Here is a 12,500-nt window from a genome sequence, read left to right as displayed (position 1 = left end):
TTGACGAGGAGGGAGAGAGAGAGCCAGGAGAGCCACACCCACTCAGCACACGACAAGGGAGAGGGGAGACAGACAGCACCGTGACAGTACCCCCCCTCAACGGGAGCCCCCGGCGACCCACCCGGCATATCAGGATGGGCTGCGTGGAACCTCCTAACCATGTCCGTATCCAAAATAAAAGACCGCGGTATCCAGAGGGCTGGAAGAGACAGGTTTTAGGTGGGAGACATGAAAGGTGGGATGGATCCTCATGGTACGTGGTAGCCTCAACCTGACAGCTGAGGCGTAGATGATACGGTCAATGACAAAGGGTCCAATGAACCGGGGTGAGAGTTTCTTAGAGTCGGTCCTGAGGGGAATGTTCCTGGTGGAAAGCCAAACTCTCTGACCTGGTTTGTACGTGGGGGCCGGGGTCCGGCGGCGATCAGCGAGGCGACGATTGCTCGCCACAGAGCGGAGAAGAGCTGATCGTGTCTCCTTCCAAATCTTGCGGCAGCGTCTGAGGTGGTGCTGGACCGAGAGAACCATCAATTCGCTCTCCTGAGAGGGAAACGGAGGGGGTTGATACCCGAGGGAAGCCTTGAATGGGGACAGCCCTGTGGCCGAGCTGGTCAGAGAGTTGTGTGCATACTCCACCCAGGCGAACTGCGAGCTCCAGGAGGATGGGTTGGTGGATGCTACACAACGCAGGGCTGCTTCCAAGTCTTGGTTGGCCCTCTCTGCTTGTCTATTAGTCTGAGGGTGGAAACCAGAGGAGAGACCGACCACCAAGAGATTGGCAAAACTCTTTCCAAACCTGGGATGTGAATTGGGGTCGATGGGATGCCTTGCTCTGTATGTAGGCTCGGGTGTCAGCTTCCATGGTGGCCCACCAAAAATTCCTCTTGAGCAGAGACAGAGTACGGTTGAAGCCAAGGTGACAAGCGAACCGGGAAGTGTGGACCCACTGCAAGACCTGGGAACGAACAGAGTCAGGCACAAACAAACGGTTAGCTGGACAGTTACCTGGCTCTGGCTGATCCCTCTGGGCCCCTCTGACAGCAGCCTCAATCTCCCAGGAGATAGCCGCTACCACACAGCTGGGTTGGAGGATGGTGTCTGGGCTGGGAATGTCCTCCATGTGTTGATGTAGTCGGGACAAGGCGTCTGGCTTAACATTTCTGGAGCCGGGTCTGTAGGTTAACACAAAGTTAAAATGTCCAAAAAACAATGCCCAACGTGCCTGGCGAGAGTTCAGCCTCTTAGCAGACTGAAGGTAAGCCAGATTTTTATGATCAGTCCAAACGATAAAAGGTTGTTCAGAACCCTCCAGGTAATGCCGCCACTCCTCCAAAGCTAGCTTAACGGCAAGCAACTCCCTGTTTCCCACATCATAGTTCCGTTCCGGTGGACTAAGGCGGCGAGAGAAAAAAGGCACACGGATGCAGTTTCTGGTCTGGTCCAAAACGTTGGAAGAGTACTGCCCCCACCCCACTGTCTGAAGCATCCACTTCAACAACAAACTGCTTATCAGGGTCAGGATGGACTTGGATAGGTGCGGAAGTAAACAGTGTTTTAAGCCGAGAAAAAGCAGTTTGTGCTTCCGGGGGCCAGGTGAATGGGGTCTTGACTGAAGTAAGTCGAGTGAGGGGAGTCGCAACCTTACTGTAGTCCCTGATAAAACGTCTATAAAAATTGGCAAAACCCAGGAAGCGTTGCAACTGCTTACGGGAGGTGGGAGTTGACCATTCGGCAACTGCTCTAATCTTTTCAGGGTCTGTCTTCATCTGCCCGCTCTCAAGAATGTACCCCAAAAACCTTACAGAGGTCGTGTGGAACTCGCACTTCTCTGCCTTCACATAGAGCTTATTTTCGACTAGTCTCTGGAGCACCTGGCGGACATAGGAAACATGGTCAGCAGTGTCCTTTGAAAAAATGAGGATGTCATCCAGATATACATATACAAAGCGGTTCAAAAAATCTCTGAGCACATCATTCACAAGGCTTTGGAATACTGCAGGTGCGTTAGTCAAACCAAAAGGCATCACCAAGTACTCAAAGTGACCCTGGGGCGTATTGAATGCAGTCTTCCACTCATCCCCCTCCTTGATCCGAACCAGGTGATAGGCGTTGCGAAGGTCCAACTTGGTGAAGATCTTGGCTTGCTGTAGAGACTCAAAAGCAGAGTTAATCAAAGGTAGGGGGTACCGATTCTTGACAGTTATGTTGTTAAGGCCTCGATAGTCTATGCAGGGTCGGAGGGTCTTGTCTTTCTTCTCAACAAAGAAAAACCCCGCTCCAACTGGAGAGGAGGATGGACGGATGAGTCCCGCATTAAGAGAGTCTCTGATGTAACTCTCCATAGTCTCCCTCTCTGATTTAGACAGGTTATAGAGCCTGCTGGTGAGTAAAGGTGCATCAGGGAGCAGTGCGAGTCTCAGAGAGAGTCTCTATGGGGAACCCTGACTGGGTGGCTAACTCAGAGTCCAGAAAATTGCCTTCAGCCCCTGAGTCAATCAGGGCTAGCACAGAGAGGGAGAGCTGGGGAGAACAGAGGGTGGCCGGAAGCTGCATACGAGAGGGGTTAGAAACGGGGAGGTTATCTTGGCTCTCCAATACCCCCACATTTATTGGGGAGCCCAGTCTTTTTGCCGAACGGGGCAGACCGCGATGAAGTGACCCTTCCCTCCATAGTAGAGGCACTCACCGGATCTCCTACGGTGGAGGCGTTCGGCCGGAGATAGGTGAGCACGGCCCACCTGAATAGGCTCTTGTTCAGCCTCGGGCGGAGTTGTGGGAACAGAAGGGCCAGGGGAAACCGGGGACTTGGTCGGCAGAATCCACCGTTGGGGAGAGACTTCCGGCAGGTTGGCCCTCTCCCTGCGCCGCTCACGGAGGCGATTGTCCAACCGGATAGCCAAGGAGACAAGAGAGGAAAAGTTAGTGGGTTCATCACGTGACACTAGCTCATCCTTGATCCTCTCACTCAGTCCCTTATGAAAAGCTGCGGATAACGCTGTGTCATTAAACTCTGTATCAGCAGCAAGAGTTCTGAACTCTACAGAAAAATCCGCCACGCTCCTGGAGCCCTGGTGAAGGTTTAATAACCGCCTAGCGGCATCCCCGCGAAAGTCTGGATGATCAAAAACTTCCTTGAATTTAGACTCAAACTCACTCAGAGACAGCGTGGCAACAGGTGAGTTGGAATTAAACGCTTCAGCCCACATTAGTGCCCTTCCCCTTAACAACCCCAGAATGTACCGTACCTTGGACTGGTCCGAAGCGAATGTCCGCGGTCGTTGAGTAAAAACCATAGCACATTGCAACAAGAACCCTCTACACTTAGAGAATTCACCGGAGAACGGTTCAGGATCCGGGGCATATGACTCCCTCGGCGGGGTCAACACAGGCTGTGGGGCTACAGGGGCTACAGGAGCTGGCTGTGGGGGCTGAATTAATTGGGTTAAGGCAGAGTCAGAAGTGACAATTGATTAGACATGGCTTGCCTGTCTTCCACAAGAGTCCGGATCAGCTGGTCGTGTTGTCCGAGCAGTGCTCCTTGGTTGCTGATTGCAATTTGGTTTCTGGTGCCGATGGAGTTTGTCTCCGTGTCCGCTGAATCCATCTTGGCCAGATCGTACTGTTAGGCTGGGCTGTCTGGATTCAAGCGAAGACACGGAAAAAAGGTCAGAACAGGTATTGAGGTTTATTGAACACAAAAAATGAGTGATGCAGGTGCTGGATATCCCCTGGGGCTGAGAGCGGGCAGACAGGTGAGAAGCAGGTTCGAGAGAAGAACAAGGCTCAGACAGGCAGACTGGGCTTCCAGGGCTGTAGTGGGAATCTGGACACAAAAACACAAAAAGTCAAAACAAGGCTTGCAACAGGTATACAAAAAAAAAGCAGTCTTTGAAAACACGGAGGCTGGCCGTAGCGAGTGTTACCACTTGGGTGAACGGACGATCTGGCAGAGACTGTTTGGAAGGCTGGGGTTTTAAAACAGGAGAGGTGATTGCTGGATGTGAATCAGGTGAACAGGAAGCCACAGGTGTCAAGGAGGGAGAGAGCCAGGAGCGCCACACCCACTCAGCACATGACAGACAAAAAACAAGGGAGAGGGGAGAGGGAAAACAGACAGCACCATGACATCACGCAAAACATGCTCAATTATGAGGACGTCGCACGTGATGAGATCCTGTAGAAGTGCAGCAAATATGAGATCCCTGCTGTGAAGATGAAATCCCATTCACCCTGCTGCGAAGATGAGTTTGCATTAAACATGTAATGATAAGACAATGAATAATCAACGCTTGCCAGTTAAGACTGATCTACTGCCAACATGGCTAGTATAGAGATTCCCTCAAACCAATTTAGTTGCTCAAACACACGCAGACAGTGAGAGGATGCTGGCGCTGGTTATTCGCCGCTTCTCCATCTGCTATTCTCTTGTGTTTGTTTGTGTTCGCTGTACCCCCTACCTCTGGACAGCCTCTGTACCTCTGGACAGCCTCTGTACCTCTGGACAGCCTCTGTACCTCAGGACAGCCTCTGTACCTCAGGACAGCCTCTGTACCTCAGGACAGCCTCTGTACCTCTGGACAGCCTCTGTACCTCTGGACAGCCTCTGTACCTCAAGACAGCCTCTGTACCTCTGGACAGCCTCTGTACCTCTGGACAGTCTCTGTACCTCTGGACAGCCTCTGTACCTCTGGACAGTCTCTGTACCTCTGGACAGTCTCTGTACCTCTGGACAGCCTTTGTACCTCTGGACAGTCTCTATACCTCTGGACAGCCTCTGTACCTCTGGACAGCCTTTGTACCTCTGGACAGTCTCTGTACCTCTGGACAGCCTCTGTACCTCTGGACAGTCTCTGTACCTCTGGACAGCCTCTGTACCTCAAGACAGCCTCTGTACCTCAAGAAAGTCTCTGTACCTCTGGACAGCCTCTGTACCTCTGGACAGTCTCTGTACCTCTGGACAGTCTCTCAGCTGGTTCCCAGAGCCCAGGCTGCACTCACATCATTCATCCACCTCTGTGCTCCTAGCCCACAGCTAACCGCTATCACGGAGCTCTCAGTCCCTCCGCTCGGTATCATGTTAAAATATTCAATTCTGCAACTGGTCGAACTCGTCAACTACACCATTCCATCCTGCATCCCAGTCATCAAACAGCTCGGACTTCTACGTTGACCCTGTTACATCCACAGAAGCTCATGCCGCAAGTTTGTTTTCTTCCACCACGGACAATCCATTCCATCCATCTCTGTCGCACCTGTCCCACGTCATCAAAATGCTTCACCCACTGGTTAACATAGGGCTGAACACACCATCAGGCTGCACAGAAAACCCGGACCGGACTACAGTGCTTTCCCCACTTCACATACACTTAATCATATTCTCAACTGCAATATCCCCACACCCCACCGACCACACGCACTGCTAACCGGGACAACCTCAGATCTCTCCAGCCTGCCCCCATCCCACCACCCTCTCACCATGCCAACTTTGCCCTCCTCAACACCCAATCGCTCAACAATAAAGCCTGTGCCCTCCATGAACTAATCCTCGACAACACTCTGGACTTCCTTCTGCTCACCGAAACCTGGCAACAACCCAATGACTTCTTCTCCCTCAACCAAGCATCCCCCCCTGGCTACAACTAGCAAACCCTGCCCCTCCCGCCGTGGAGGTGGCCTCACCATCATTTTCCACCAGAACTTCCAGATCACAGAACTCACCCCCCCTCAGTATCATCTTTTGAATATCTCGCCTTCAAAGCTCTTTCCTCCATGACAGTCATCCTCATTTACTGGCCACCTAAACCAAATCCCTCCTTCCTCTCTGATTTTACTGAACTCCTCACACTAGCCTCATCTCTCTCTCCACGTCTGCTGCTACTAGGTGACTTAAACATCCACATGGACTCCCCCACCTGCAAGCTCTCATCAGAATTCACCATTTTACTGGACAACTTCTCTCTCACCTAACATGTCACATTCCCCACCCATGAAAAAGGACACATCCTTGACCTGGTCTGCTCCACAAACCAACTGGTGCTCGACCTCCATCCATGCCTCTTTTCCCTCTCTGATCACAAACCAGTTTCACCATCCCTTCTCCAACCCCACGCCCCCGCCTCCTCAGAGAAATCACCTTCCGCAACCTCAAATCTATCAATCCCCACCATCTCTCTGACCTGCTCTCCACCACTCTCCACCTGCACTCAACCCTCACCTCACCTGATGACCTCACAAACCACCTCAACTCCACCTTGTCTACCTCCCTCAACACCCTGGCCCCCCTCAAAACAAAAAACGTCACTTTTAACACCTCTTCACCCTGGTACACACCTGCACTCCGGAAAATGAAATAAACTGGCCGCCAACTTGAACGTCTGACAAAGAGATCATCCCTCACAGTCCATCATCAGCCCATAAATCCCATCTCACTGCCTACAAAGACGCCCTCATTGCTGCCAAATCTTCCTACCTCTCCACCATCCTCACCGACCCCTGCCAAAACCCCAGAACCCTCTTCTCCACAATGAACAACCTCATCAAGCCTTGGACCAACAGCCTCTCTACCTCTACCCCAGATCTCTGCAACTCATTCCTCCACTTTTTCACTGACAAAATCAATCTCATTTACAAATCTCTATCCCCTGTATCTGACCATTGACATATACAGGACCAATAGACCCCGTTGCTCAATAGACCCCGTTGCTCTGGAAAACCCACACAAGACCACGGTGCCACGGTGAAAAGAGCAAACAAAGTGGCCTACACAACATACGACATACACACGCGCTCCACAGGCAGCAAACTACACGTGCGCCTCAGAGGGTCAGTCTGGCAACTCTCTGATGGACTCCGATCTATTTATTGCGTGCAGAGGGAATTTGAAGGACAACCATTTAGCCTGCACTCCCACCTCGAAAGGGAACCAGCTGCTCGTCCACGGTCACGTCCGGGCCCTGGTTGTAGAGGAGAGGCAGCTGCCGCGCCCACTCGTCCCACACGTCTCGTATGGGCGCCAGTTTGTCCGAGGCTCGTCTGGCGGCTCTCGTCTCGCGGTCGTCGAATCGCAGCACTCCCGAGAATGTGTGGAACCGCTTGATTGGCATCGTGGCGCGGAAAATGGCCCTGCCGTTCTCCTCGTGCCACAGGCTCTCCAAAGCCTCGTTTCGGGACCTGTACACGCCGGCGAGGATCAGCAGCCCCATGTAGCCGCACAGGTCCGTGGCGTCCATCGATTTCCAGTCGTTGCAGAATTTCCGAGAGACCCGAAGGGCCAGAGCTGCGGCAGTAGAGAAATACCATTGGATACGGGACGGGTCCCTGAGACCCGAAGGCCGAGGCCGCGGTAGTATAGGAATACGATTGAATAACGTATGGGTCCGAGAGACCCGAAGGCCAGAGCCACGGTGGTAGAGGAATACGATTGAATAACGTATGGGTCCCCAAGACCCAAAGGCTGAGGCTGCGGTGGTAGAGAAATACGATTTGAATACGGGACGGGTCCCAGAGATCCGAAGGCCAGGGCCACGGTGGTAGACTTGACATGAAATGAAAACAAGCGTGGGTCCCGGAGACCCGAAGGCCAATGCAAAAAGGCAAATGAACTGAACGGGCCCCCGTGACCCGAAAGACAACACAAGGGTTAAAAAGAAGCTTCTCCGCTGGGTCCATGATGGTCAGATTGTTCTGTTGTGATGTGTAGCGGGAGGATGAGGACCCAAATGCAGAGGGAGGCAGACAGGCAGGAGATGGTGGTACACAGGAATTTATTAACAGAAAACGGCAGTACAAAGACTGGAAAACTCACAAAAATAAACAGACGGGCAGAACACAAGCAGGAGTAAAACTGACGCAGGAATGGACACAAGGCACAGGGAGGAAACACAAGGGCTTGGCTACAAAACAAACTAACAAGACACATAGGGAACACAGAGGCTAAATACATGAGGTAATTAACAAATTAGGGACAGGTGATACAACGGGTGAAACACATCAGGGCGGGGCAGGACGATCAACAAAGGCGGGAAAACACCGAAAGTAAAGCTAGACATGACAAGACAGAAAGCAGACTATCAAAATAAAACAGGAAACAGGAACACAGACGGAAAACATGAGGACAACTAAACACAGAAACGTGACACAACACAGGAAACAGTCAAGAGGGGATAAACACAATAAACAGGGAGAAAACTAAACAGAAATCTACACAACCGGATACAGACAACAGAAATGAACCAACAGGTAACAGAAATGGAACAAAATGCAAAACACTGAAACCATAACAGTAACACCCAGCAGTGTGTATTTTCTTAGCCTCACCTTTGAATGCAACATTCAAATTACAAGACAAAAAATGATATCCTGAGAAAAGTGGATTTTGATGCATTCTGCACTCGCCTGAGAGCAGATGGATCAAAAGTGGAACTGCAACCAGTTCAGAGGCCGGAAGTAACGAGAGAGTGAAACTTCTTCCCTTATTAGAAATTCTTTGGTTCAGTCTTTCTCAGTTGTCTTTAAGTTCATGTTTCAGTTCATTTCTTCAGGGATACAGGAGCAGCATATAGTTGTCACAAGCCTAGAGTGCCCTCTCGTGGCTGTAGATGGTAATGTTTACTCCATGTTTCATGTCAGTCAGTATGAATTAACATTTAAAAACATGTTAAATTCGCAGGACCAGCCAAACTATGAAAAAAAGTGTGACTTATAGTCTGGAAAATACGATAACTGATTGACAGAACTGTTATGATCATTTCCACTTTCTAAAATGTGAGGATTTAACTGCATTGAGTAATTTTACTTTTATACTTATAGTTCACATCTATTTTTGTAGCTATTTTTGGTTTAAGTTATATTGAGTTGACCTATTTTAGAGGCCTATATATTAAGTTCTTGGTTTATATTGTTTTGTGCATTTGGGGGTAAATAAAAACCCACTTTTTCAACAAACTCCTGTTTTCCTCATAGTTTTACTGATGGGTCCCTGACAATTGGGATTTATTTTGGACTTAGCATTTTTTTGCTGAAAAAAACTGTGGACTCTGTAGTTGCTTCTGTTGCACTGTTGCATATTTGCACACCTTTCTGCACTACCAGACCACATCATATAACAATGTTTTCTGCTTGTGACATTCTTGCGTTTTTTGACTTGTGATCTTGTCTTGTGATATTGTTGCCGTTTATTGTTTTATTGTTTTGTTTTAGTGTTAGGACAAATGTCCCTATCTGTTGTGCATTTTTTCTTATTCACCATGGGATGGTGAGAAACGAACTTTCAATTAATTCCCCTGCATGTCTATTATATGTAAAGAAATTGACAAATACAGATGACTTGACATTTTGCTAATGATAGTTACACACTTTTGCTTGAGTAACATTTTCAATGCAGGGTTTTTACTTGTAACAAAGTATTATTTTAACAGTGTGGTATTAGTGCTTTTAATTAAGTGAAGGATCTGAATACTTCTTCCACCACTAAATAAAACTGATGATTATGATCCTTATTATGCACTACACATATTTCAGTCTTTGTCTCATTTTTAAGGTGCGTGTGGATCTGATGGAAGAGGAGCATGTGTGCAGTTCAGCCTCTAAACGTGGAAGGTATCGCCAGGAGGTCAACATGAGGGGCGAAACTACACAAGCTGTACCCTTCATCATTATGCTGTGTACAGGTATAAGGACGAAGAGAGGGATACATCCATGTCAGTCCTGGATATTGGTTGGCCAACTGGCTTCACTGTTAACACAGCTGACCTGGACTTAGTAAGAAAATACCAATACATTCTATATACAATACATATATATTACACGTCCTGTATCCACATCCAGACATTTTTTTATATATATATATATATATATATATATATATATATATATATATATATATATATATATATATATATACACAGTGTATGTATATATGTGTATATACATACATACATATATTCAGTTCAGTCAGTGTTTGTGGTTGGGATGAACATGTTTTAGAAAGTTATCTGACTTTGTGTGTGTGTTTTTGTGTGTATGCGTGTGTGTCTGTGTGTGTTTTTGTCGGTCTGTGTGGGTGTGTGTGTAGTTGTCTAAAGGACGAGCCCGCATATTTCCAAAATATGAGATGAACACAGTCCTGTCAGAAAGAGGCTCACTCATCATCTACCTGGACAAGGTGAGACATCACTGTTTCCTACCTCTGGACTTTATCCTTCTGCTTTGTTCTTCCTTTCATTATCTCTATCTCCCATTGGTCTACAGGTTTCTCACACACAACCAGAGGAGATTGCTTTTAGGATCCATCAGGAGCTGAAAGTGGGAGTCTTACAACCAGCTGCTGTGTCTATCTATGAATACTATGACCGTGAGTCTCAGAGATACTTTGAACACACATGATGCCTCCATGTGCATTGCTGCCAATAGATGTCATAGTATTTTCTGAAATCTTTCTTTCCCATTGCAGAAATACATTGTGTCAAATTCTACCATCCAGAGAGGAAAGATGGAAAGCTACAGCGTCTCTGTACAAGTGATGCATGCAGATGTGCAGAAGGTAACCAGGATGATGTCAAACTGACCTAATCCATATAACATAAATTTGTTATATCTGAAATTCTTGAACAAACACCTAAACCCAACACTAACATGGTGCTTCATAGATATAAAGCACTGATCCATCATGTGGGGCTCATCATCCTGCATCGTCTGTAAACTGCAGCAATTTATTATTATACCTCAATAAAGTTGGGGGACTTAAGGCCAAGAGAAGATTAAACAAGATTAAGAGTCTACAGTCATGCTAGTGGCTCTTGGAGGCTGTACCAGTGGTGTAGTCTACATGATACGCAGGTATACATAGTATACCCACTAAAAAAGCTCCAGGATTTCCATATACCCACTTGAAAATGCCCAATGACACGCAACAACATACTTTAATTATATTTTTGATATATTTTGAATTGTCATCTGTGTTTTTCTTCCTCACATAGGCTAAATAAAGGTATTTTCACCGTAAATTGGTGCATAAAAGTGTATCCGAATACAGGAAATGAAGTTGTTGATGCTCAAAACTTCCATGGGGGAGGACACCCAGACCCCCCAATATGAAAGGGATATTCTAGCCAATGACTGTAAATATGAACGTACAATCCATCCGGTTCGTCGAAGTGCAGCAAATGCGGAAACCTGTATTCTATCTGAATTCCAGCAGGGGGAGACTCATGCGGTTGCAAAGGAGTTCGGTCTATGAGAAAGTGATCCACTTGTCACTTGATTTAAACATTTTCATAATGAGTTTATTTTTACAACACAGAATGATATACATTTTTTGAATTATGATCTCATTGATTTTAAAATCGGCGATAAAGCAGGGGGTATTTTAGGGCATGTCTATGATGTGAATGCCAGTGTGTAACGTAGCAAAGTGTAAGGGCTCCTCGTGCGTGCGTGTGTGCGCGTGTGTGTGTGTACCTACCTATGTACAGCAGCACTTTTGGGCTAAATGCTAATATGGCCAAAATGACAATGCTGACATGCTGTCACATCTTAGTTGGAAACAACTCGGACACAACATTCAGGGGCTTGGGTAGGGTCAGGCTTGATTTTTTTTTTTTTGGGCCTGATCTAAGCTTTACTTCAGAGCAACAGAGGATAATGTATAAGCATTTTCTCAGGCTGAGTAGTACTACTTCAGATGGTACGGTATACTGTATCTCCAATGGAGTGCCTTTTTAAGATCTGGTGAAGGAGATGGCTTGGAATTAAATATTTTAGTAAAACATCCGTTTGTAAAATAATCATCACATGGTTCCACTAAGGCAACAAGCACCTGCAGGATCAAGTATTGTCAGAGCAGTGGACTAGCTAAAGAATAGCTCATTATAATACTTAAAAACAACTCACTAACATACTTAAATTGTGTATCAGATACAGCTGCACTCACCCATCAACCCATCCACAGTAGAGGATGGATACCCAACCCGAGCCCGATGGGACCCTGTCCAGGATTGGACAGATATTTAGAAATTATGATTGTGTTTGGGTCGGGCTCGGTCACATCAGCCCGACCTAGGCATTGAACATTTTAAATTTAAAAAAGCGTATTAGGTAGGTAGCCAATGGGCCTGTTTCACTTGACGCTAAGGTTAATTTTTATTTGATGTAAAATTAATTCAAAATATTACCCTAACACCCGTCTTCCTGCGAAATATTTGTTCATGTAGCTGTGACAATGAAACATATGAAGCATATTAGGCTAAAAATGCGGTCATATTGGCACTCTAATCCACACACATCCATGTGTGCTTTTTTGGCCAGTTGTGTATTTACGTTGTGCATATTGTGTATTTCCAGAGAACTGCAGTATGCAGAACAAGGAGAAAATCACCAATGATGAGCGAACAACTAAGATCTGTGAGAGTATACGGACCAGCATAATAGATTATGGTAAGAGAGTGAATGGATTGTATTCATGTCACATTATCACATTATCATAAAAATGTTTATATGTTAGT

At 47.1% G+C, this 12,500-nt stretch overlaps 1 protein-coding gene across 1 annotated transcript in view; it reads left to right on the top strand.

Annotated features, from left to right (window-relative positions):
• The first annotated feature begins 7,706 nt into the window (after positions 1-7,706).
• Positions 7,707-12,500, top strand: part of LOC114556752 (complement C3) — a 9,536-nt gene continuing 4,742 nt past the window's right edge. Inside the window, exons 1-7 of the mRNA XM_028579788.1 lie at positions 7,707-7,751; positions 9,539-9,597; positions 9,669-9,759; positions 10,073-10,162; positions 10,249-10,351; positions 10,451-10,540; positions 12,340-12,432. Of these exons, the coding sequence (XP_028435589.1) occupies positions 7,707-7,751; positions 9,539-9,597; positions 9,669-9,759; positions 10,073-10,162; positions 10,249-10,351; positions 10,451-10,540; positions 12,340-12,432 (571 nt within the window). The remainder of the gene's footprint in view (positions 7,752-9,538; positions 9,598-9,668; positions 9,760-10,072; positions 10,163-10,248; positions 10,352-10,450; positions 10,541-12,339; positions 12,433-12,500) is intronic.

The sequence above is a fragment of the Perca flavescens genome, chromosome 6, assembly GCF_004354835.1.
Source record: "Perca flavescens isolate YP-PL-M2 chromosome 6, PFLA_1.0, whole genome shotgun sequence".
Taxonomy (NCBI): domain Eukaryota; kingdom Metazoa; phylum Chordata; class Actinopteri; order Perciformes; family Percidae; genus Perca; species Perca flavescens.
Note: the sequence above shows the minus strand (reverse complement) of the source record. Positions and strands in the feature narration are given on the sequence as shown.